At 53.2% G+C, this 26306-nt stretch overlaps 3 protein-coding genes across 5 annotated transcripts in view; 1 reads left to right on the top strand and 2 right to left on the bottom strand.

The window, feature by feature from the left end:
* MYO18A (myosin XVIIIA) overlaps nt 1-3293 on the bottom strand; it is a 36967-nt gene extending 33674 nt beyond the window's left edge. The window contains 1 exon segment of the mRNA XM_054517020.1: nt 3231-3293. The gene's annotated coding sequence lies outside the window, so the exon portion shown is untranslated.
* The window catches only part of NUFIP2 (nuclear FMR1 interacting protein 2), a 36468-nt gene that overhangs the window by 1394 nt on the left and 8768 nt on the right, over nt 1-26306 (bottom strand). Inside the window, exons 3-5 of one of the 3 annotated variants that reach the window (XM_036395043.2) lie at nt 22683-22715; nt 22057-22111; nt 12100-21436 (exon numbers count right to left, since the gene is read on the bottom strand). In XM_036395043.2, the coding sequence (XP_036250936.1) occupies nt 22059-22111; nt 22683-22715 (86 nt within the window). In that variant the 3' untranslated portion in view covers nt 12100-21436; nt 22057-22058. Of the gene's footprint in view, nt 1-12099; nt 22112-22682; nt 22716-26306 lie in introns of those variants that run through there. The other 2 variants (XM_036395045.2, XM_036395042.2) reach the window with 2 other exon arrangements.
* Nucleotides 7217-11717, top strand: CRYBA1 (crystallin beta A1). The gene is given in 8 exon segments (XM_054517021.1): nt 7217-7234; nt 7236-7248; nt 7960-8027; nt 8629-8748; nt 8995-9113; nt 10656-10797; nt 11185-11327; nt 11433-11717. Coding segments are annotated over 8 exon segments (771 nt in total). The 3' UTR covers nt 11581-11717.

Here is a 26306-nt window from a genome sequence, read left to right on the forward strand (position 1 = left end):
CGGGGCTGGGACAGGAGCACACGTGCCCAGGAGAGGCCTGGCCACAGGGCAGGTGAGGACAGAGCCCTGCAAGCCATGGCACAGTGTTGGCTCTGGGTGTGTGATACCTCTGAGGCAGTGAGGTGAAGCAGCCTGAGGGACAAGGTCAGGCTTGCAAGGCTCCTGGCCATGGCCAGAAGGGCTGCCACAGCTGTGCCCACAACCACCCAGCCCAGGGCTCTGGCTGCCCTGCCCTCCCTGCAGCAACTGGGGCTTTACCCAGACCCACAGCAGGACCTGGGCAGGGCATGGCCTCAAAACATATGAAAACAACCCACTTCCTTTCTCCTCTCCCAGAACTGCTGGCTGTGGGGTGATCACTGCCCTGAACCAGGGGACAGCACAGCCCCTTCTCATGACCCACAGCAGGTGCTGCCACAAAGGGCACCACAGCCATGCCATCCTGGAGCCTGCTCCCCTCTGCCAGGATCTCAGCACAGACAATGGCAGGGAGAGAACCTGCACCTGCTCCTGTCCCCACTGTGTGCCACATGCCACTGCTACCACAGCTGCCAGGGCATCCCTGAAGCTGCACAAAAGGGCTGCACCCCTGGCAGCACCCAGTGCTCACCTGGGGCAGGGAGGGAGCTGCAGGGATCCTTCCTGGGGGTCCCCTGGGAGCAAAGCCAGTCGCCAGGCAGGTGCTGGTTAGAGCCAGGGCGCCAGGAGACAGGCAGCCAGCGCGCTCTTTGTCCTCGGTGGTTTCTCTCCCGGCACACAGGCTGCCTCCCAGCCTTTGTACGCTCAACAAAAAGGGGGAACAGCGTTCCCAGCCGCATCACTAATCAGGCAGCACTGGCGGCCACTGCCGCAGCCACGTGTGCCCCACTCAGGGCCACAATAGGCAGCAGTGGGGCAGGCACACAGGACTTTTGTGGGCTGGGGAAAGCACCGCAGCATCCGCCCTGCACTGATGTCCCCAGCCCGTGTGCTATGCCACTGTGGTTTGCTCCCTTCTCCCCAAGCAGCCTCCCGCCACGGATGGGTGCAGCCCGACGCCGTGAGCAGGAGGTGCTGCCGAGCGGCTCCTGAATTTCTGATTCAGACCCAACGCGCCTTCCCTGACTCAGCCCGGGCTTGCTCCAGGACTCCCCTCGGCCAGGCGTGCATGAGCCCTGACAGGGAAGGGAGAGGCACCCGCCGGCACTCTGGGATTGCACGCGAGGATGCTGCTGTGACACTGGGCTGGCAAAGATGAGAACATCACCTTGGAAGGGCCAGAAGGCAGAAAGGGAGACACATCTCAACGCTCCCCAGGCCAAAATCCTCTCTGAGCCACCCAAGCAGGAGCTGCATGCACCTTCCTCCATGTCCCCCCAGCACAGCCAGGAGCCCCTGTGGCCCTGCCAGGGCGCTGGGGAGTTGCAGGCAGGGAGGAAGGCGTTCACTGAAACTCCCAGCCACTCCTTCCCTCCTCGAGACGCAATCTCGTCCGACACGCTCCCGCGCAGGGACCTGCACGGCAAGTTTCACGGTCGCCTGCCCTCCCTGCTCTGCTCCCTGATGCCGGCAGCAGGGCTCTGCTCCCACACCACTCTGGCACACGAGCTGGTGGCTGTCCCCTCCTTGGGCACACGGTGTTGGGGTAGCTCATGGCCTGGCTGTGCCCAGCCAGGAATGGATGATGCCGTGCCAGGGAACAGGAGCTGCTGGCAGCGATTCCCAGCAGCCAGGCCAGCTCCTATGCAGGGCAAGTGAGAGCTGACATGCGTGATGGCTCCTTGCTGGACACAAGTTTTCCACAGAACAAGGAAGTTTAGGGGGTTTCCAAATCCCTCTGCAGTGCCTTCCCTTACGGACAATGCTGGAATGTGTCAAGAGGAAAACAATCCCGGATCTACCTGAATCACAGCCAGGATGTGCTACCAGGCTCTCCCCAGAGCAGGATTCAGGCCCTCCTGCTGCAGGAACCCCATGTCCAACAGCAAAGGGGACCCAGACTGGTTATGAGGGGTCACCCCAGGCCAGGAGGGTGCATGGGGTGCAAGCACCTGCCTCGCCCCAAAGCTGGGGAATGACACAGCTCAAGAGGTCTTACAGGATAGACCCAGAGGTAGTGGGGCAGGATCTTGGCAGGGCTGCCAGGTGGGACATGGTTCCATGACCAGCTGGAGGGGTCAGGTGGGTTGCAGCCCCGTTAGCACAGGGCACACAGCTCCCTCATCACCCTTATCTGGCCCCGAATTCACAGCCTGGCGCCCTGCATGGCCCGGCCCACGGCAAAGGTGAAGGGCCGAGCCACAGCTCGTCAGGGGCAAAGTCCAGGGCTGATGCAGGTGCTGTGGGAACACCCAGATCCCAATGGGAGCTGGGATGGGGCAGTGGGCAGAGGTCCCCCAGTGCCAGAGCCAGCCTTGGGGTGTAGGAATACACTGCCATGTGCCCACACTCTCCTGTAATTGCCCTAAGTTTAGCTCTGGCACTCGCTGACCAGACAATTTGCATCTCACAGGCCGGCTGAAAACCACACGATTTAGGGACGCGCGTCCCAGCCCTCGCCCGATGCTCCATATATTCCTCTCTGGGAAAATTAACAGGCTGGCCACAGCCCTGCGAGCCACCACCACCCCCAGCACAGCAGCTCGCTGAGTGCCACCCACCCCTGTCACTCTGAAAAGGTGGCTCAGGTGCCAGTGGCACCGGCCCCAGCAGCGATGTGGTTAGCGGCGAGCCGGGCTAATGCCTTTGGATGCAATTCCCTGGCGGTGTGGGAAAGGCCCAGGCCAGCGGGTTCTCCCTGGAAGCATTCCCTGGGAGCCCTGCAGCAGATGCTGGGGTACCCAACACCGGAGCACCTGACACGGGGCATCCTGCAGGGGGAACACACAGGGACACCGTACGCAGAAACACACCGCGCACAAGGTGACACACACACATGCAAACACGCACACGAGTGACACCGGGGGCTGCACAGGCGCTGCGAGACAAGAGCGGGCCATGCGCACGCCCGCACCCCGCAACCGGGGGGCGGCACCGAGGGGGTCCGCACCCACCCACCCACCTACAGCGGCCGTGCAACGCCGCGGGGGCACGGGCACGGGCACGGCTGAGCTCGGCCCGGCCCGGCCCGGCCCGCCGGGGGGGCGATGCAGCCGCGGCCCGGCCGGCGCGGCGGGCGGTGCGTGCCGGTGCCCCGGCGGCGGTGCGGGCGGCCGGTGGCCGGTCCCGGTGGGATGGCGGCGGGTACTCACCCAGCGGCGGCGGCGGAGCGGGGCCCGGTGGCGGCGGCGGCGGTGCCGGGCCCCGGCGGCGGCGCGGGGCGGGGCGGGGCGGGGCGGCCCCGCACCGGGGCGGGCACTGCCGGCTCTGCGCGCGCCGCCCGCCGCGCCGGGCGCGGCTCCGCTCGGCACCGAGAGGAGCGGAGCGGGGCGGAGGAGCGATCCTGCCCACCCGAGAACCCCGCTGAACCCGCAACCCGGCTGTAACCACCGCGCGGAGCCGCGGCCGCAGCCGGTACCGGCGCAACCGCCCCCGCACACCCACGAACCGGGGTGACCCCGCACACCCCCGCGGACGCACACACGGTGTGTGCACACCCCCGGTGTGACACGGTGACACCCCGTCCATCCGGCACTGCCCGCACGCACACACCGCCCGATCCTCACATACACTCACACGTTGTGAGCTCGCACTGTGCACACACGCAGCTCCGTGCACCGCACAATGCACACACACACTCCTGGGGTTCTCCTCTTGGGAAGAATCCCATCGGGAACAGCACTGGATCCAGACAGGGAAGGCTCCAGGCTGCCGGCCCGAGCAGGGTGATGGGTGCCTGCTGGCTCCAGTGCAGGGAATACAAAGCTGGCCATGGCAGAGCTGCCTGAGGAGCCATTCTGCAGCTTCTCCCACAGCACCTGTCCCCAGCGAGGGCTGTCAGCCTGACAGTCAGGGACTGACTGTGGGACAGTGGCTGCTCTGCCCAGGAGACAGCCCAGGGTTAACAAAATGAGCATCTCCCACACACCCGGCAGCGAGAGCGGCACAGTCTTTGTTCCACCCCTTCCACTGATGTCCAGCTTTGGGACGTCACACTGGGGTTGGTCACATACAGTCAGAATCCTGGGACAGATGGTTTCAGGATAAGCCCTGCCATGTCAGTGCTGGGACAACCTCCCTTCCTATGGGGTGTGGGAGCAACTGGGCCCAGGGAAGCTGCAGTGGGGCTTTGGGAACAGGGAACCCTGAGAGAGGCATCCACAAGCTCTTTCCAAAAGCACTTTTCAGGCAGTGCTCGATTTCTGATTGGGAAGCTCAAAGAGATGACAGGGACAGTCCCCTGCCCAAGGGGACTCTCTCCAAACCCCTGCTGCTATCCTGGCTGAGTCGTGTGGTCCTGGCTCTCCTTCCATCAGGCTGTGAGCCTCTCCTGGGACACACCTGTCTGGGTGTCACAAGCCCCACTCCCTCGCAGTGGTAAAGCTGGCTGATTTCCAGCCCACAGCCCAGGACACAGCCCCACAGCAGCAGCAGGGCAGGACACATGGGGCATGGCAGAGCAAGCTGGCAGCTGTGCAAGGAGCCCTGTGCTGGGCATGCAGTGGTGGAGGAGATGCAGCCCTTGCAGGGCGGAGGACGGCGGCAGTGAGCACAGCTGCCTGCTTTTGTCACACTGTCCTTTGTCCCAGGCACGTGGCACCAAGTGCAGGGAGCTGCAGCCATCCGGAGAGCAGGGATGGGGTCGAGTGATCTGGAAGGGCAGCAGAGCCTGTCTGAGCTTTCAGGAGGGTTTTCCAGCTGCGGTGGCGAGGGGGACCCCTGTGTGGCTGTAGCTCTGCCCTGCTCCCCAGCACAGGCGGGTGAACAGCCAGTTACAGCCTGTGGCAGCTCCTGCTTCCTTATCACACTGGGCAGGTGGTGATGGGCTGATGCCGGTTGGAACTGCCCAGCTGTGGGACAGCACAGGGTCCCCAGTGCCACACAGCTCTACCACCCTCAGCCACCCACTGGGGCCACTCTCCTGCTGCATCCCCAGAGCTAAACACCCTTTGTTTTCCAGCAAACTGACCAGCTGTTCCTGTCCACATGATCCCATCTGGCTTTGTCAGAAACAGGTTGGGTTGCCCTGAGCAGCTCTCCCTGGCAGAGGGTTCCCCAGGCACCAGCAAATCCCACATCCAAGGAAATTCTCTGTGTTGCCCAGGGTTTTCTGTGCAGAAGGAAGACAGAGCTCCGGTGCCAGTGGCATTTTGTGTGCCCCTGGCAGGCACACATGGCTGGCCAGGGCAAGGGCTCAGAGCTGGGATGGGAGGGGAAGCATCTATTTTGCAGCACCGCGGGGTTCCCTAAATAGGTCACTGCATTTTTATAGTCTCTTGGATCTAGAAAAACCAGTTGTTCTGGACAACCTGTGGACCCGCCAGCACCACTGGCTCCCCAGGCACTTGCTGCTGTGCTCCCAGGTCCTTGCGGGGGGGGACACCTGCCCCACCAGCAGGGTGAGGGATTGGGGGGTCCACAGCAGCCTGAGCCATACTGGGGTCCTGTTATCTGCTGAGAGTGACCCACCCTTGGCCATGACCAGAGTGGGCTGTGCAGGCAGGGCTTTCCCCCCACCTTGCCCCTGGTTTGGGGTGGCTGCCAGCTCCAGGCTTTGCTCTGGGGTGGTTTCCAGCCAGAGTCAGTTTTCCTGGTGCAAGGGGAGGCAGGTGCCTGCGCGGGGTGCAGAGGGGCGTGCAGTGCCACACACCCACGCACAGCCGCATGCGCCGGCGGTGTCCCATCCTGCTCGGGCTGAGCTCTCCCTCTAGTGGCACCAGGCTCCTGGCAAAGCCTCCACGCTCTGGGGTGGCCGCAGCCGTGAGCAGGGCAGGTCCGAGGGGCTGGAGCGAGCGGGAGGGCGAGCTCCGAGCTGACCTCCCCCCTGAGCCGGGATGTCCCCAGAGCTGCACAGGGAGTGCGCTGGGTGGGCTTCGCAGGAGCATCCCACCACCAGCCCCTTTTTGGCACCTTGCAGAGCACAGGTGGTCCTGCCCTTTTCCGTTCCCTGACCCAAATTTTGCTGGGATATGCTGGTACCTGTAGAGCCAGGCCTCGGGGGTGCAGCCCCACGGCTCTGTGTCACAGTGGTCCCCGCGGTGACACCGATCCCACCCCTATCCCCATCCCGCAGCAGCCAGCGAGGGGAAGAACCCCACAAACGCCAGCTTTCCCCCCTCAGGGCAATGCCCTGCCCGCAGCGGGGCTCCCCCAGGACCCCGCTGAGCCCCAGCAGGCCCGTCTGGGCGGGTGCCACCCCGCCGCGCGTCCCCGCAGGGTCCCCCGGGCCGGGCGCCAGGCCCCGCCGCAGGCAGCGCTGACGGGGCGCTTTGTTTTGTGCGGCCGCGCCTGCCCAGCGGGGAGACAAAAGGGGCAGTCAGACGCGGGCGAGCATTGTGCTGGCAGCCATGCGCTGAGGCAGCAGCCCGAGCCGCCACGCTCGCCTCGTGACCCCCGACGGCCCGGGCTGTGCCCGCCATGGTGCCCCGGGGCCTGCAGCACCCGCCCCATGGCAGCCCCGCTTGAGGAAGGGGCTGTGGGGCTCGTGGCTGGGGTGACCGCAGGGCTGAGCCTCCCCAAGGCCATGGCAGGTGTCCCGGGTGTGGGGTTGTGGTGGTGGCAGCGCTGTGGGGAGCGCTGGGGCTCGGTGTGGTTGTGGGGACGTGTCTGCCAGGGCCACGCCAGTTCTCACCTCCAGCCTTCCTCGCCCGTGATGGTTGGAGGGTGTCCACGCCAACACGGTGACAGGGAACGTGCCTTCGGTGGTGAAGTGAAGTGACAGTGCCTGGTAGAGACCTTGCCGAGTCCACCACCTGCAGGGTCTCACGGGGAGGTGTCCCCGCCGTCCCCACGGTGCCAACTGGCGCCAGGGCCAGGCCAGCCCCCAGGCTCACCCCGTGACGGCGCGGTGCATTGCCCCTGGAAAATGCCAGTGCGGTCAAATCGTTGAGTCATTTGTGCCCAAGATTATCTGTGCAAACAGCCGCCCCGATTTTTTTTTTTTTTTTTTATTATCAAATTTTTTTTCTTTTTCCCTAAGAATGTGGCTCAGACCATGGGGATGAGCAGCTGAAATCTCCTGGGATCAGCAGGACAATGCCAGAGCAAGCATTGTGCTGACAGCTCTGCAAACGCTGGCACCGGTTCCCGGCCAGCAGTACCCTATAAAAGCTGAGCCGCTGAAGTAGGCAAACATTACATGGGCGAAGCAGCAGTAACCGCCTGAGCTAGGTGAGTCCTGGACCGATGCGCACCTCTCCCACCTCACCCCTCTGCTGCCAGCCGGCTGGGCAGGCACCCTTCCTCCTGCCTGGTGGCAAAAGACACCCAGAGGGACTGTTGCTGTTTTCTGTGGCATAAGACAGGCTCACACGTCCCCGCTGGCAGCCGGGGGGGCTGAGAGCCCCTCTACAGCAGGGCATCCCACTGCTGGCATCCACCAGCATGGTTGGCATCTCCCACCATTAGCCAGGGCTGTCCATGGGAGCCCACCGTGCCTCCCAGGGGACACCGGGCAGGGAGAGGGGACCAGGCGGGTCTGTTGGACACTGCCAGGCACAGGGCAGCCCGTGCCCACTGAAGGCCCCTACTCTGGCTCAGGGCTGTTTTTCCTAGTGGTGGTCTGGCCTCAGGGAAGGAGAAAGGGGGATTGGGCACTATGCCCTGGTGGGAGTGCAGGCTCCATGCCATGGCAGGGAGGAGGGAAGGGGCACTGCAGCGGTGAGAAGAGAGCACCTTGCTTTGGATGTGTCCCACAGCCCCCTAGTGTGTCCCCAGACTGGGGCTGGCAAGGGGGTCTCCCTGCAGCTGGTGTGGCTTGTCCCCTGAAGTGGGGCAGCTGTCCTTGAACAGGCACTGTGGGTGGCAGGCACAGAGCTGTCCCCAAGGGGGGGATGCACAGGGACATGATGTGGTAAAAATGGCTTTTCCTTCCTTCTCCAGACACCGATCCAGCAGCAGCAAAGATGGCTCAGACAAACCCTCTGCCTGTTCCCATGGGCCCGTGGAAGGTACGTCCTCACAGTCCCTGTATTTCACCTTTATGTGTGCAGGTAGGGAACAGGGAGAAGGGCAAAGCCCATCCTCCGGGGCCAGGAAAGCTGCTCAGTGGGCAGAAAGGCAGGGATGAGCACAGGGAACAGGCACCCCTGTCCTCTGCCCATGGGAATGTGCCTCCTGCCTGCTCAAATACCTCCCGGGTGTTTTTCATAAGGCTCTTCACAGTGCCCCGGGCCAGCTGTGCCCTGTTCTTACCAGCCATCCCGTGACAGGCAGTTACAGAGTCCCCAAAAACCACCGGCTGTAGTTCGCCCTCCCCTGTCCATGCAGACAGGGTGGGCATGGGCAGTGGGCACTGTGGAGCAAAGTGGGGAGCAGCCCCAAGGGGTCTGGCGGTAGCCGCAGGGCCACTGGTCCAGGAGGGAGCCAAGAGGGAAAGGAGAAACACGTGCACAAGTGAGGAGCATCCCGTGCACAAGTGAGGAGCATCCCGTGCACAAGTGAGGATCATCCCGTCGAAGCCTGGAGCTGTCGCGGGAGAGGAAAGCATCAGCCGCAGCCCCCCAGGGAGGTGCCCCTCGCCCTTTCCCCCGTTAATCCTCTTTGCCCTAGAGCGTTCGGAGCAGAGGCCGGGAGAACCGCCAGCCACAGCCCTGCCACCCGCCCGTCCCAGAACGGCTCCGCTCCTCTCTCCGGACGGCAGCGCTGCCCCGGGAACTGATCTCCGCAGGGGTGAGCAGGAGAGCGGAGCGGGGGCCAGCCTGCGGCTCCCCCGACACCAAGGCAGGGCGTGGCGGGGCCGGCAGTGCAGGGATGCGGAGGCGTGCGGGGCTATGTCCCGGCCCAGAGGGTGCCCGCTGCAGCCTCCGCTGGCTCTCTCCCTGACGGAGCCACCCTCCGTCCGTCTCCAAGAGGCGCTGAATTGCCTGGGGCCACTGCTGGGCAGTTTCCAACTCGGCAGCTCGCTCTCCGTTCCAGATCACCGTGTACGACCAAGAAAACTTCCAGGGCAAGAGGATGGAGTTCACTTCGGCCTGTCCAAACATCATGGAATGTGGCTTCGACAACATCCGCTCCCTGAAGGTGGAATGTGGCGCGTGAGTACCCAGCTGCCAGCGGAGGGGGTGCTTTCCCAGGCAGGGAGAGGGGTGCCCAAGCGTGGAGTGGGACCAGCTGTCCCCGCTCTGCTTGGCTGGAGTCAAACACCACAGCCAAGGGAAGCCAGGCATGGAGGATCCCACCCTGCCAGGGTAGAGCAGCCCAACCCAGGCAGTACTGATACAGGGAGAGGGCCAGGGGACAGTCGCAACACCCTTGGCATCACCCAAAACTGCCTCCTGCAGTGCTGGACCAGTCAGGTTTGGAGGAGGGCTGCTGCCCAAGGATGCAGAGAGGGTCAGTGCTCAGTGGCCTGGCTTAGCCTGGTCCCCATCCTGAAGCACCAGCCCTAGAGAACCACCTCTTGCCCAGGGCCCAGCCTTGCTGTGCCCTGTGCTTTCCCTGCCACTGAACAGCTTCCTAGACCAGGGCAGAACCTTCCCGCAGCTTCTCCAGTGCTGAGAGGGGTAGGGAGCAGAGCTGGGCTTCTCCCTGCGCACGGGAACCTTCCCTGGCACAGGCAAAGCAGCTCCCGAGCAGCTCGGAGGGGCGGAGTGCTGGGAGCGGTCCCCGCGGTGCGCATCCCGCCGGGGCGGGGAGCAGACGAGACAGATTTGTGCTGCTATCTTTAGGACGTGTAATGCTAATGGGATTACAGCAGCGTGCGTGCTCACGCTGTAATCAGCTCCCTGCTCCAGTTGACTGCTCCTAATCAGGCTGTTCACCTTGCACAGGGCGGGCTAGCTGCAGGACATGGCATTGGGGCTCAGTTTGGGTCAGTGGCAGGAAACCCTCGACCCCCTCAGCACCCTTTGTACCCCGTCAGCAGAGGATCCATGCACTGCACAGCCTGTGCCACTCACCTTCCAACCCTCAGCCCAGGCTCTGTCTCCCCGCTCTGCCTGTGGCTCTGTCCCCAGTCTCCTCAAGGGGACATCCCCACCCTGGGGACAGGCAGGTGCTGTGTGGGCAGCACCAGGGCTTGCAAAATGTGTCCTGCAGGGTGGAGGCATCCCACTCACCTCTCCTTGTTTGTTTTCAGCAAGAGGAGAAGGCAGAAAGGGGAAAGGCCATAGGTCCCTGCTCTCTGCTCAGAGCCAGATGGGCCCTGCCTGCTGTGGGCATCGGGAATTCAGCTCTTTCCAGCAGTGTCAGGTTGTAATTGGGAAACAAGTTAGAAATGAGGCCTTTGGGAGGAAGGGCAGCTGGGGCATCCTGAAATGATGCTGGTCTGCATAAATGATGACAGAGCAGCAAGGGGGAAGAGCCACCTGTGCAGGATGGACCCCAGGATCTCCCCACCTCCCCCATCCCCTGCAACCAGGGATGCCCTGTGGGTGCCTCTGCAGCACCAGATGCATTTTCACCCTCCCTGGGTTCTCTGCCCACATCCAGCACTGCTTCCTCTCCTCCCAACCTGTGGGGAGAGACCAGACCCCAACCTCCCCCTTGCACCTACATCCTGCCCCTATTGCCAGCTCCCAGCAGGATGCCCCGAGCTGCTGCAGGAAGCCCTGGCAGCCCTGGCTCTGTTTTTGCAGCTGGGTCGGTTATGAGCACACCGGCTTCTGCGGGCAGCAGTTCATCCTGGAGAGGGGAGAGTACCCACGCTGGGACGCCTGGAGCGGCAGCAACGCCTACCACATCGAGCGCCTGATGTCCTTCCGCCCCGTCTGCTCTGCTGTGAGTGTCCCACCGAGCTCTGAGCCCCTGAAAATGGCCCAGGCCACGCCAGGGAGGTTAGGAAGGGAAAACACAAGGGGCAGGCTCAGTGCTTCAGCCCCGCAGCCCCAGCAGGGTTTGCTCTTTCTGTCCTGTTTTTTAAAGTTTTGGAGGGAATTTCTGGGCAAGCTGTACATGACCAGAGATAGGGGACAGTCAGCCTGAGACAGTAGCTGTGGCATAGCTGACATCTCCCAGCCATCCAGAAAACTCCAACCAACCAGGGTCTGAACACCTCCCTCTCCAGGATCCCTCTGAGTAATGCCATAGGGAGTGACAGCCCTGCCATTCTCACCCACGCTGGGGAGGCAGCACCACCTCTCCCTCACCCCCTGCTCTCCCCCACAGAATCACAAGGAATCCAAGATCACCATTTTTGAGAAAGACAACTTCATCGGCCGCCAGTGGGAGATTGCTGATGACTACCCCTCGCTGCAGGCCATGGGCTGGGCCAACAACGAAGTGGGCTCCATGAAGATCCAGTGTGGCGCGTAAGTGACAGGAGCAGCAGGGACAAGCTGCCATCACTGCGCCACCACGATGGGAAGGGGACACTCTGTAACCCTCCTGCTTACCTCTTTGTCCTTTGCTTCCAGCTGGGTGTGCTACCAGTATCCCGGGTACCGTGGCTACCAGTACGTCCTGGAGTTTGACCACCACGGTGGAGACTACAAGCACTGGAGAGAGTGGGGTTCACACGCCCAGACCTCCCAGATCCAATCCATCAGGCGTGTCCAGCAGTAGCTCCTCACTTCCCAGTACATCTCTGCAAGGTTTCGAAAGCTCACCGGCTCCCTCTTGGTGCTAATACTCCCCTCCCGAAATAACCACCCCCTCTCGTACTGCCACTGCTTATGGAACAACACTCCCAAAACGGTACCGACTGCCACAATTGCCAATAAATGTGACTGAAAGAAAAAGATAAATCAGTTTGGTGTGTGTTCGCTGGCGTGTGTTTGGGACTGAGGTTGCACATCCCCATCACAGGAGCAGGGACCAGACTCTTTCCTATTTATTTTAAGCTGGGCTGAATTGAGGTGGGCCTCACACTGAGGGAGGTTCAGACCCCCACTGCTGCACAGAAACCCTTGGTTTTTTCCCTCCCTGCCCTCTGCTTCCCCTGACAAAGTAAAGGACACCTGGATCCACCCCACCTGCATACACACAGCTCATGGGCACTATGGCCAGCACTGCCAGGTCTTTAGGATCCAAACCCAGGCTGCTCCTTGAAAACGTGAAAAAGAAAGTCACACTGACACCCACAAACTTTAAAATTTTTATTCAACAATTTACATCACTTATTGTCTGTCTTAACGTATTCGATCTACACAAATTTCTTTTTTTTTTTTCCTGATAAAATAATAAAATTTGGATAAATTTTGAAGACCTGTTGGTGCAGAATAAACAAAATTTCAGGTAAGGTTTTGTTTTTTTTTTTTCTTTTTTCTTAAACATTTAGTGTGAAGTATGACATCATTGGTAAAGATACATCATGCCATTACAGCTCATGGACATTACCTATCCTTACAGTCCGTGACATCACCCACACCAGCGCAAGGGGCTGCGCCAGACACAGCTACAGCAGGTTTTACACTAAACTCCTCTAGCCATCCTCTCACCACTGGGAAAACGCTTTTCCAGCTGGGCACACCGAGTGCATTCACCTAATCAGAAATTACCGGGGAGGGGAGAAGGAAACAAAGACTACTTTACTGATCCGTGTGGTCGCACACTACAACATCGACACCAAAGAGGGGCTGCCCCTCTCCGCAGGTCAGAGGTAATTCAGCTCCTGAGCAGGTAGAGCACAACCCCTCGCAGCGATTGGAATACAAACCAGGAACGAAATGAGAACTTATCGACGGGGAAGGGGGGCAGGAGAGGAGACAGACCCTGCCCAGCTCTGCCTGCAGGGATCCCTCCAGCCCCGGCTCGCAGTCGAAGCGCACGGTTGTGTTTTGCACCGCCCTTAACACTGAAATATTCAGGGAAGGGGGAGAGAGGGGCATCAGTCCCCCCCAGTAAACAAGTTGAGGACCTTCAGAGGCTGGGAAGCTGCTGAAGGTGTGTAAGTACACGTGTGATGGTAGATAGAAAAGCAGCCCTGTTCTGTATGAAAAAAAGCTGTCAAGTTAGTACAAATTTCTGCCATGGCGAAGGGAACAGGAGGAGAAAGCTGTCAGGGTCCTTCTCCCGTCACAAAATCCCGACTCTCCCGCACACAGGCTCTGGGCTAAGCAACGTGTTTCCAAAGGTGGTACCTGCAACCCAATGCACCTAACGCATGAGAACAAAACCAAAATAAAGCTCTCACCCCTGAGGCTGGAGGGAACCCAGACTTCGCTCCAGCCTCGCAGCGGTAGAGTGAGGAACACTGTCCCTCCTGCCTCACAGTGGGAATACACAGCAGTAGGATTCCTCTTGGTTCATTTTGTCATTAGAAGCCTCGAGTTTGCCCACGCCACCGGCCTGCAGCGCAGTGGACTGGTCTCCATCCCCTCCCCAAAGCTGCTTGGCGTGGGGGCTCCCTGTCCCCATGGAGACACCAGTGGGTGCCACCACCACGCTCTCCCTGGAGACAAAAAGGGCACTGGTTCATCCGACAGCACAAAGTGTATCTGAAACACAAGCCAGCACACCCCGCTCCCTCCGATTCAACTACTAAAGTAGGCTCTTTAAAATAAAAAAATAATATATATATTTATATAGCTATACAGAGAGATACAGAGAAAAGCAAAGGAGAGAGAAAGGCTACTAAAAAAATCAAGAAGCGCCAGTTTTCTGCTACAGCTGTCAGCAAAGAACTGTCACCTTACATCATACCCTCCGAGATGGTGAAGAGAATGGAGGCAATGACAGCACAGGAATGCAAAAGAGGGCAGATAAGTCACTTCTGGTAATGAGACACAAATTAAACTTTCAAAACATGTGCATAGCTTTATTCATCTGCTTCAAACTAACCTTTTCACGGAGCTTCAGCGAAACCCGAGTGTGCAAAATGCATTTCTAAAAAATAATGCAAGCAAGCTTTCACATTTACTGTGGCAGAAGTACAGAAAGACTCGGACAGAATCATCACACGCTGGGGCGGGAGATGGAGAACCCAGAATTGCACAGCTTGGAGTTCTGAGTCACTGACTGCAAACACAAGCGTTTGGATTTCGTTAACTTCAAGCAAGGCGTTTTAACTTCTCCTTTACAAAAAAATCTTGTAAACCCCACAGAAACAAGAACCACAACCTGGCAGGGAATAAATTCCCTGGATAATGGGATCATGGTGCCACAGAGAGCCTGAACTCCAGCAAAGCCGGTTCCAGACCTCGGATGTTTTGGCTCTGCAGGTGAACCGTGGCAATGCTGATTTTTTGTCCGCAGAAGAGCGAAGCAGCTTTTCCTTCTCTCCCTCCCACTCCCCTCCCAAGTCACAGGTGCCACTGCACAGGACATCATCCCCAAACTAAGACAGCCACTACACAGGCTGGAGTCCAGCTCTCATTTTGATCCCAAGGGTCACTGGGACACTAAGGAACCCTGTGGATGGGGAGTGGCCCTTGTGGCCACATCCCCAGCTCACACCCCACCACCTCTCTCCAGAAAGACTAAGCACACATGCAAGGCACATTGAGTCAGATGTACACACACACCTCGGTGTGCAAAAGAGCAAACGCTGTCTGAAAAAGAAAAAACTAACTAAACAGGCAGAAAGCTCTGGCCTATGTATTTGTAGACTATTTTCCAGGCAGTTGTAATCCCCAAGTGTTTTTCCTACACGACTTTAGACCTTCCTTACTCTTACCCCACTTTGCAGAGAGGTGCTTTATATTCCTAAAGGATCTTCTATAAATAGTCAAGTAAAATCCCTTTTTCCCCTCCAGTAAACTCCTCCTCCAGGGTACACATCCCCCACCATGGTCCAGGTGTGACCCATAAAGAGAAGAGGTTCTGCACCTGCCTGTGCCTCACAGAAGTGCCTTGATGCAGTGAGACCTCCCTCCACTGCTCCCTAAGCCTTTTACTGGCAGGTTTGGGCTGGGTGGATGGCTTCACCTCACTTTTTTCTTGGAAAACATCCAAGCCCAGGTAGCGAGTGCTCCCCAGGTGGAGAAGGAGCTGGTGGGTCCCCAGCACTGGGATAAGGGTGGGACGGAGGCCATGCAACCCTTAATACTGCTGGTTAACTGCACATTGAGACAAAGCATTCAAAAGAGCTTTTTTAGGGATGAGCAATTTCCTTCTATAGATAAATTCAAATAGAAAACAAATATATTAAAACCAGAGACAAGACAAGAGCTGACTGAGGTTTTTTCTACCTTACAATTTACTCAGGCACCTTTCCTGCATCACCAGCCATGGAGGAAGGAGAAGTTGAAAACCTCAGGGATTTGCACTACCCTTCCAATAGCAGCTTGAGAAAAGGAAGGAGAGAAAAAGAAAAAGAAATAATAAAAAATAAAAAAGCACAGTGTTCTCTCAAGTTAAAGAGTTCTCCTTTGCTTGCGTTTGCATAGAAATTCCCATAGGTCAGCACCAAAATCAGGTCCACCTCTGTCCTACACCCCAGCTCCCCCAGTTCCTACACTCCCCCAGTTAGTAGCTGTGTTACAGGAGGGTTCAGCTATCTGCAGAGGAACTACATGGTCATGTTAAAACAAAACAACAAAAACGAAAAACAAAAGTGCATCACACATTCTTATTTTCAGGGTTACTTATAGCAGCAGCATCAGCATTAATCCAAGACAATGAACAGTTGTAGATTCGTTCTTAAATGCAGCAACACTTAATGAAATGTCTTCAGGGAAGGGCATAAGAGGGTCCTTCTCAAAATGAAAATTAGACTATTCAATATGGACAAAAAGGAGATAAAACAAAAATTAAAAACACAATCTTATTTACATTAAAAAAAACCATTCTTGTTAAAATATCTTTACAACACCTAAGCAAAAAAATATGTATTTTAAGAATAAAGCAGGAACTCCTAAAGCAGTATCCATTTTTGGAACCCTTATTTAGCACCTGAGGAAAGACCGTATGGAAAGCAGACAGGCTGGGGATTTTTTTTTGTTGTTTTTTTTTTTTTTTTTTTTAAGAAACCTGTAAGTTGTATTTTTGCTAAATGTTCAGAAGTTCGCAGTACACAAGTTTCATACCACAGAAAGAAATGAGCAATTCTTTTTTTTGTTTGTTTGTTTGTTTTCTTCTTTTTAAAGATCTTGTACTCATTAATAAGGCTGTAGAAAAGGGACACTGCTATCTTACAAAATGGCTTTAGAGCTCTGGACACGTTATACGAAGCTTTCTGATTAACAGTCAAGATAAATCCAGCTCAGCATCCCCTGGTGAGGGCACAGGCAGGACTCTTGCTCCAGTCCCAGCACAGGGAATGGGCTCATGCCCAGGACATGAGGCCACCACAGGGCTCTTTTACCTCCCCAGACATCCACAGCTTCACTCTCCTGTTGCTTTAGAGGATCTTGGGCAGGACAGAGGAGCCAGCCTGACCCTGGAGTATAACATGTACTGGGCAAACCTCTAAAGCTCTGTAATCCCTGGAAGGCAGCCCATGGAGGTTTCCTTCCCACCAGCCCTGGTTCCTGCTTCCCAGCTGTGTGCACTAGGGTTTTCCCACATGGAAAAACACTCTGGTGGTGGCCAAAGCCAGAATTACTCTGGCTTTCTTGGCTACTCCACCACACCAGCCCTTCTCCTGCCTTACACACCAGTGTGAAAATGTGCAGCAGCTTTGAAGTGGGTGAATCCTCCTTGTTCTCTCTCCTCCCCACCTCAACGAGCTCCCTTGTAAACAGCCTCTCTAAGAAAAATCACAACTGATGGACGGACAGAAATGTCTTCTAGGGATGAGAGGGCAAGAGTCCTGAAAGCTTGGGACCCCACAGCAATTCACTGAATCAAGATCAAAACCTGGACACACAGGAAAACTACTGGCAGCTCTGGCTGCGAATGCCATCACTCCCAGATGTCCCTGAGGTCACCCACTGGCCACTTCAGAAAGGACACTATGGTGTTATTGTAACACTGCCTTGAAGGTGAAAGCACTAATTACACACACAACTGGGAGCACAACTTGCAGCTCTTTTTTTCCTATTTTTTTCCTAGCAGGAAGCAATTTTCCTTTCCATTTAGCTAGCTGGCTCACCCATCACCCACTCCCAGGTGCTGGACTCACAACCTAGTGAGAATTGGGTTTCTTTCCACATTTCAAAGAAGTCCACAGCAGCTATGAAAGGCAAAAAGTGGGATTTACTAGCTCAGAAAGGTTTGAAGTGGGTTAGTGACAGAATCCATGCCCTGGAGGTACCCACTGGTCAAAGAGACAGGAGATTTCTACCAGGTTCCACAGAGGATTGAGGTGGGTTTAAACTAAAACCAAACTCCAAGCAAAGCTTGAAAGCCATTGCTTTGCCAATCCACCAAATGGGTGGAGTGGGAGAGAGCAGAGACTGAAGGCCCCAAACCACTGTCATGGAGCAGCTGCAAAAGCACCTCTTGGAGCACATGAACACTCCATGATCCACCAAAAGCAAGCAGATCCCAAGCTGGATTTGGCTGGCACTACACACTCCAGTCTCTATTACGCAAGACCCTGTACAAGACACACCCAAAGGAACCTGCTGGCAGAGGAGGAGAGGTGGGGAATGACCAGAGGAGAAAGGAGAGAGCCCCTGCCTGTGCAGGAATCCTCACTCCAAAAAAAAAAAAAACCAGCTAGGAAAGGGAACCAGAGGAAAGGGACTCACAACTGGAACAGAAACAAGAGAGAAGCCTTAACCTGAATTAGTATCTTCGTAGCTAATAAAAAAATAGGTCATGATCTCACCCTTAGTGCTGCTTTCCAATACTAGACATACTGAAGGGGTTTTGATTTAAAACTTTCTTTGCTCAGTGTAATGCAAGCAATGGCACAAATAAATACACGCTCGCTCTCCTTCCTCACAGGTCAGCTGCTCGCACACGCACCGCCAGCTCCTTGCCCCCACAGACACCCTCGGGTGCACACCCAGGACAGGAGGCTGCTGCTCCCCTTCCCAGGCTGTATTTGGTTTATGCTACAGTACTAATACTCTGAGTCAAACAAAACAAAACAAAACATGAGACTTAGCAGTAACACCTTATCGTTATTTCAATGTGCTAAATTAGTCACAGCTCAATTTCAGTTTGTATTTTTTTTCTTTTTTGTTTTTTTTTTTTTTAATAAGTTTACACAAAAATAATCAGAAAACAGATTAAATCTTAAGATATTTTTAATAAGTGCTCAGTTAAGAATTGTGTGAGGACTTGGGGAGGACTGCAGACAGCGACAGGGTGAGTTACACGACAGCATGAGGAACTTCCTTCCATGGTCCTGCCTGGCTCTAGGCAATTGTCTGTCCCAGAAACACCAGGGAGCTGGAGCTACAGGAGCTCAGAGAGAGGAATTCCTAACTGCTTAGCGCTGAGCACACGCCGTGGAGCTCATGGAGACAGACAGACAGACAGACAGACATCTCAACAGAGGATGGGCAGAAATACAGCAGAGAAGGTGCTGCCGAGGGTGTTTCTGGATGGGTCCCGCTGGCGAGGCAAAGCCACAGAGATGAGCATCAGGGGGAATCCAGCCCAACCCATCGCTGAACCGAGCTTCTCTCAGCATTTCTTTCACTATTCAGGTGACAGACTGGACTAGGCCAAGATGAGAGTCCTCAAACATTCAGCAAGACTCAGACCTTTCTAGAGGTGCAGGGTTAGTGCTGCTCAACTCCTGCACTGCCCCAAGCACAGACCTGGGGCAGGGGTACAGGACAGCACAGACCCCAGGGAAGCAAAACAGGGTGGTTTTGTATTTTTTTTTCTTTTTTTTTAATGGAACCCAGCCCTTAAGGCGACAAGTGACTACACAAGGCAAATAAATACAGAGCAGAGCCTTAAAGCCAGTAAAACAAACTGGAAACTTTGCTATTAGCCTTCAACTTTTTGAAAATAATAAAAATAATAAAAAAGGAAAAAGAACATTTCTTCCACCTTCATTTTCCCAGCCCCAATATCCAGTTTGTTCAACACTTTAAAGCTCAGGAATGCCCCAGCTCTTCAGCAGGGGAGCTGGAGGCAATTCCAACTTTTGGCAAGCAGTTGGGAGACTCAACAGAATTAAAAATAGGAACGTTGGAGGACTAGATGTTGGGCACATCTGTAAACATGTTATGCATCTCAAAGTTACACACACCTGCAGAGGTGGTACAAGTTTATAGGTGAAACAGAACTATTTGCGACTGGCCAACCACACATTTCTGAACCTGGACTGATACAATACATGATGACTATATAGTATCACATTCAGTATTATACTATATAGCTCTGGATACATCAAATGGAGTAGGCAATCCATAGTCAAATGTTTAAGCGTGGCAGAAAGCGAGGGTCTTACACAAGGTACAGAATTTCAGTTTCATTGTCCCACCATGAACTCAAGTGTCTCATTCAGGAACAATCTTATTAAAAGTATAAAAACAATTAAAAAAACCCACATGCTACATACTCCTACTAAAGAAAAAAAAAGAAAAAAAAAAAGAAAGCGATAGAATCATAGAACATTCTGAGTTGGAAGAGACCCATCAGGATCGAGTCCAACTGCTGGCCCTATGCAGGACACCCCAAGAATTCCACCCTGTGCCTGAAAGCATTGTCCAAACTCTTCTTGAACTCAGACAACTTTGGTGCTGTGACCACTTCCTTGGGGAGCCTGTTCCAGTGCTCAACCACCCTCTGGGTGAAGAACTTCTTCCTGCTATCCAACCTAACCCTCCTCTGACTCAGCTTCAGGCTACTCCCTGTCACTGGGCATGAGAGTGAAGAGATTGGTACCTGCCTCCCTGCTGCCCCTTGGGAGGGTGTTCTCCCCTCAGTCTCCTCCAGCTGAACAAACTAAGTGATCTCATAAGGCTTCCCCTCCAGACCCTTCCCCATCCTCAGGGCCTCCTTGGGATGCTCTCTAATAAGGGTCTTTTTAATGTTGCGGTGCCCAGAACTGCCCCAAGAGCTCGAGGTGAGGCCAGAGCAGAGCAGGACAGGTCCTGCTGGGCCTGGTGCCTCCCAACATTGTCGAGCCCCCTGGCTGCCAGGGCACTGCTGACTCAGATCCAATGGGCCATGGACCAGGAGCCCCAGCTCCCTTTCCATGGTGCTGCTCTCCAGCCTCCCAGTCCATCCAGGGCTGCCATCCCAGGTGCAGAATCTGACACTCACCCTTGTAAACTTCAGACAGTTGGTGATTGCCCATCTCTAATTTGTTGAGGGCTCTCTGCCCTTGAGGGTGTCAATAGTTCCTCACAGTTTGGTGTGTCAGCAGAATTAGTATCTCTTTGAGTCCTGAACCCAGATTGTTAATGAGATGTTGAAGAGAAATGGTCTGAGGATGGAGCCCTGTGGGACCCTCTGGTGACCAGACAGCAGCCCCATGTCTTGATGGACACATCTAAGCACAAAGGACATTCCAAAATTTTGGGTTTATCTATTCCTCCTAATGCCCCAGAGGGTCCAGTCTCATTCTACGAGACACCGACTGCTGCTGATTTGAAAAGCCAGGATTAGGCCACCAACACCCATGATGAGCACTGGGTACCTGGGGAGCTGGGGCTGGCCAACAAACCCATTTCTGCTTTAATCATTTCTCACTCTTGCACTGGACCCTGTGAACTTTCCACCTTTTAAAAAAACCCAGAAAAACTACCTGACCCCCAGATTATTGGGACACATTACACAAGCTGCAATGGGACAGAGGGGTTACACAGCTGGAGCCTGCACTCTGCTCAGCCTTCCCTACCACTGCTAGGAAGCTTTCCTTTCCCTGGGATTATTTTTTTTTTACTTTTTTTAAATTATTATTTTCATTCCTAAGTCCTCCTTTTTTTTTTTTTTTGTAATAAAATATATTTTTATTAAGAGATAATTAGAAGCAGAGCCCGGAAATACACAGACTGCATTAAAATATAAAAGAGCATTTCCAAGGGGCAGGAAGCCCAGCCATTGGCCTTCTATGGACAAATTGAAAAGGATTCAAATTCCCATTTTTTTCTTTTTTTTAAACTTTTTTCATTTTTTTGTTATTTTGAAATTTTTTTAAGAGAAAAAATAATTCAGGAAGGGTGAAAGTTAGCAGAACTCAATTCCTCTTCAGTTTTCCAATGAAAATGGGAAAAAAATCCAGCACATTTAGTGTTAGGAGACAGACAGAGCAAATATGAAGCACCTACAGTTGAAAGCAGAAGATAGTTTTTTTTTGTCTTTTTTTTTTTTTCTTGCTCCCAGTAATACAATGGCATTAAACTGTGGGAACAGTAGGGTTTTTTTGTTTTTGTTTTTTTTTTTCCTCCATATTAAATGCCTAAACAGATTGCTTATTTTTCCACGTTGTCTTTTAAAATGAAATAACTCTTCAGTTGCAATAGTCCAACGTGTAACAGGAGCCAGGTCAACTGTGTGACTTCACCATGCATCCTAGAACTGCAGTATTTACCATCTTTCCCTCAGCAGAATGATCCTTTTAAGACAATATCACCAGCATAGGATTGCTGCTTAACTCCTGGCAAAACATGTGGATTATAATTCTCTGGAAAAAAAAAAAAAAAGAACTCTGCAAACTTCAAGGTGTTTCTCCAGCATTCAATGGAAAACAAATCAGAAGAAAAAAAAAAAAAAAAAAAAAAAGAAACCAAACAGCAGGGGAGGTGGAAGGGAAAGAGGAGATGAAGGATGGTGATTCATCCTGATTTCCCTGTGATTAGTGTGTCACTACAGTCACAGAACAAGAAACAGAAACCTTGTCAAGTGGAAATGCCTCTCCAGTGGGTTGCTGTTGCCCATGTAGACGACAGCAGGAACTTTGAAACCGGGCTTGTAATTGAGTCTGTATTCCTTAATCACTTGCATTCACTCTTTAAACAAAAACAAAACAAAAATGGAAAAAAAAAAAATCTATTCAGTACCGGAGATTAAATAATCACGTGTGTAGTCTCGTTGAAATAAATTTTCAGATTCCTTAAGAAGTCTAATTACTTTCAGTTGCCATTTTTAAATAACTATATATATATTTGTATATATTATCCTGTGATTCTAGTTATGGTTCCTCTGCTGCACTGAAGATTTAGAAGGAGCATAAAAGCCTTTTTGTCCCCCACGAACAGCACAAATGCTGCAGAAAGGTTATAACAGGCAGTCTTGTCTTGCTACCTTCATTGATCCGGGCGATCCATGGCTTCATCATAAGTGATTATCCTTTTGGGATCTGGAAAGAAAGCAGAATCCTAAGTTTTGGACAAGGTACTTTCAGGCCCTGTGGCTGAAAATAAACACAAAGTACTTGGCTGTTAACAGATTTTTCCTTCGGATGTCCCCCTCCTGCCAAGGCACCCCAAGGCCAGGCTGGGTCCCCCAGAGCAGAGCCTGCTCCCCACAGCAGCACACAGGTCTCCACATACAGCTCTTCCCACGAAAAAATCTCCTCTCAGGTGACTTGAGGAGATACACCAGAATTTAAAACTTATTATTGGATGCGACACCCGACACCAGAAATAGAAAGCAATTTTGTATACACATAAGAGTCATTAAATCTAATTTGACACTGGGTTTATTGCTCTTCTAGAGACCCTGCTTCTCTCCAAGCAGCTCACCATCATAGCAAAGCTTTTTGTCCTGACTTTCAGTCATCTGAAACAGAGATAAATCCAGACTACAAAGCACAGGAGCTGAAGAACTGAACCCAGGCATCTCCAGACACAGAGAAAACCTGCTCTCATTCATCCCCCCTCACCACAGACAGAGCAATTTCGTTCATTTATCCCTTCCAACAGCCTTACCTTGCTTCTGCAAATTCCAAACCGCTTCCATTTCTGTGGAGGCAAAAGGAGACCATTGTTATTATGCAGATTGATGCTGCCATTAGAGACCACTCCAAACACACTTTAATTTTCCAAGTGTGGCAGTTGTGCTGGGGCTTTCAAATAGAGCCAACCCTCCTCCCACCCAGCAGCACAGCCCCAGCCCAACACAAATTTGACACGAATAATCCAGCAGTAAAAGGCAAAGGGATAGCTGTAACATGGTCTTAAGGGTCAGAGAGCCAAGATGAGCATCAGAAATGTCATCACCATTCACCAGTTCTACATATCACAATCTAACTTCAGGCTTTACTACTCTGCTTTGCACATTACAGCCTCAACAAGGAGCCTGGAGAGATGATTTTTCCAAGTTGATGCTTAGTGAGTGTGAAATGAGAAGTGCTGGACACAGCGAGCTGCACATGGTTCACAGCATGCGTGTGCTGAGGCACCAGGCAAAGGCTGCTGCGAGAACGTCTCTGCGGAGCTGCTGCCAACACACTGTCCAGGAGCAAGGTGTGATGCTCCACACACCTGGCTTGCAGGTCTTCCCACAGTTTACCTCTACAACATGTGTGTAGGCTAAAGACAAACCCTTCCCAGTTCTCCCTGGACATGCACATGCTTTTGTTTACCTAAGAAATAGCAGCGAAGTTAAATGTTCTTTTCATTAACGCTGAGAAACAGAAGGCTCTTCCTTTAAAATATCCCCCAAACAAAGATGCATCTTTAGAGAACCATTCAAAATAACTACTTTGAGCTGCTATCACGTTGGAATTTCATGAGCTAGAATATTTTTTAAGATGCTGACTGCACCCTGTGCCCAAGTTCAATAGACAAAATTATAGAAAATGGGTATTAGTCGGAACACAATCTTCCAAGAACCACTTCTGAGTCTCTTTTCTGCCAGAAAGGGTGACAGGACCTTGGTAGGGGCTAGGAAAAGGGAATGGTAAGAGATTATCAGGTCACATGGGATGTGCAGTAAAGCACAAAACAAGGCAGTGAGTAAACTAACCAGCACAGGAAAGGAGGAAGAAAAAGCCCTACAAAACCCACGGCCTCAGCACGATGTGTGCCAAGTGTCACCTCCATCAATCGCCTCCCTTCTCCAACCCTTCATCTGTCCTTTGTCCCCTACAATCTCCAGCTCCCTGGGGCAGGAAATTGCATGCAAATAAATATTGCCAGCCCTTCTTGCACAATTAAACCTTTTGTAAGGAAGGCCCCTGACAAAATTTTACGAGGTCTGTTATTTTTGCGGCAGGATAGTAACAGCAACACTTTGCACTTCTATTGGGGAGCCCTAAGTGCTTTGGGAATAGTAGCCAGCCTCTAACACCCCAGGGACAGAAGCAGGCTGGCGAGGGACTGCCTCCCTCATCTGCCAGATGCAGATTCCCCTGAAGTAAAATGAACCAGCTACTAAAATTACCTCCTGTGGAGTGAGTTTTCCATTCAGCGCAGTTTGATGCATCATTTCCTAACAGCTAAAGAACATCTCCCATTTTAATAGCTTTCCCCAAAGGCACAGGACAGAAAACTACTCTCAAGTTGTTGGTTCCTGCACATTAGAGCAATGCTTGAGCATGAAATACAAGGCAGAGCTGAAGCACCATATCCCCATGCACAGACCATTGTCTTGTGCACCTCATTTGGCTTTGACTGCTCTGGACACCACAAGGATGTGAACTCCACGTATTAAGAGTATCTGACAATAAGACAAACAGATATACAGACATACAAACAGAGATACTTTAAAGAACATACAAAAAAATTACCAAGTTGACAAAACTCTGTTTTAAAAAAAATCTAACAAAGCTAAGCCTTTTCAGACTTCAATTTCCCTTCTCCTCCTTCAGAGAGGGAGGGTGGTGTAAAGTGTCCTGGACATCCCAGACACCTGGACACACTGGCTGGCAAATGCTCAGCAGGACCAAGCTACAAAACCAAAGACCATCAGCAAACAATGCAATAACAGCTCTTACTAAATATCACCTGCCACCAGCAGAGCAAGGTCCTCCCCTCCACCTGGCAGCACACTGACCAAGTGAAACAACTTCACAAGGGAAAAGAAAGTCCTAGGCTAACTGCAACACAAAATTAAGGGAAAAGGGGATTTTTTTCAATCTTAAAATGGAATTGTATGATTTATTCTGCTTTACTTGGTAATACAGTTAAGTTTTCCTACCAGCTTGAGGCTGTGATCACCTGTGACTGACAAAAGGCACTGGGACAAATGCATGGCCACTGTCACAGGGTGGCTTGGTGACTGACCTGGTGGACAGGCAGCTCAGCAGAGCCACTGCTGCCAATGCCTGGCTCCAGCCAAGTAGAAGGAAGGACAGCCCCCAAGAACTGGGCATGTAAGAGGCCCCAAGCCTGCTTTCAGCTCAGAGCTCTTTTCTTGAGCCTCTTTTCCCTAGATAAAGCTTCCAGAGTGAGTTTAAGCAAAGGACTCCTACAGCTGCTCACCCTGGATGAGAACAGGGGTATCTTCACCATCAGCCTGAATCCAGTCTCTCAGATACTGCCCCAAAACTGCTGCTTTCCAAAGAGCTGCCCAACAGGAGCCACCATTCCCAAAACCAGACATGGGGCTGGGGAAACAGCAAACTTTCTTCTCAAGTGGACTCCAACCCATCTGGAGAAAACGCCACCAACAAACCCTCGCACAACCCAGCATCAAAGCCAGCCCTGCTCCAAGCCATGGGCAGAACCAGGTCACCTCCTGTGCCCCTTCCAACCTCTCCTTTTCCAGGATATTTTTTTTACAATTATCTGGATTCTCCACAGCCCTCAGGCTTGTGGTTTGCTGAGGAACTGCCTGGGGCAGGCAGTCCCGGCCACATCCACCTAAACCACTTTTTCTGGGGACTATCAGTGAAACAAAGGGTCACTGGAGGAAAGCTTTGATGTCAGGAAAAGACTAAGGCACACTCTGGTGAATTGTGCTGGGATTCCTCATAGGTCAATAAACTTTATAGCAGGACTGGTACATAACCTTGGAGGGGAAAAAAGTGTTTCTGAAATAACTTGCTAAGACAGGCACTTTTACACACATTTTCCTTGCTAGAGAGGCAGCCCCTGCAAACAGAAATGTCTGCACAATGCCTTGCTACTACTTCACTGTCCTTATAAATCCCAAAATTGTCCCTAAAACACAGCAGTAAAGAAATAACAAGAAGAGAGCATTTTTGTCTGATGTTTTGTTTGTCTGATGTTTTGTTTGCTGTTTGTACCTGCAGGACAATGATTAAGCATAGGGATTGCCCTGGAAACAAAGCAAAGAATAAGTATTCCATGCTGTGGAGACACATGGCTGTACAGCATACACTGTACTCATCCTGACAACTGGAAAGAGCAGGGACTGGAAGGAGAATTAAATCAGCTTTTGCCCCACAGCTCAAGCCCCACAAGGCCATAACCAACAGAGAGAGCAGAGCTCTAACCCCTTCCCACCACAGGGGGATGGGAAACCAAGGCTTTTTTTCCCCCCTCTCCTGATGTAAAGGATGAAAATTGCTGAATTCACAGCTCTGCTATTTCTTCTGACCCAGTTCACCATTCCGGCGAACGCCACTCCTGGCTGGCCCACGCTGC

Source organism: Molothrus ater, chromosome 21 (assembly GCF_012460135.2).
Source record: "Molothrus ater isolate BHLD 08-10-18 breed brown headed cowbird chromosome 21, BPBGC_Mater_1.1, whole genome shotgun sequence".
NCBI lineage: Eukaryota > Metazoa > Chordata > Aves > Passeriformes > Icteridae > Molothrus > Molothrus ater.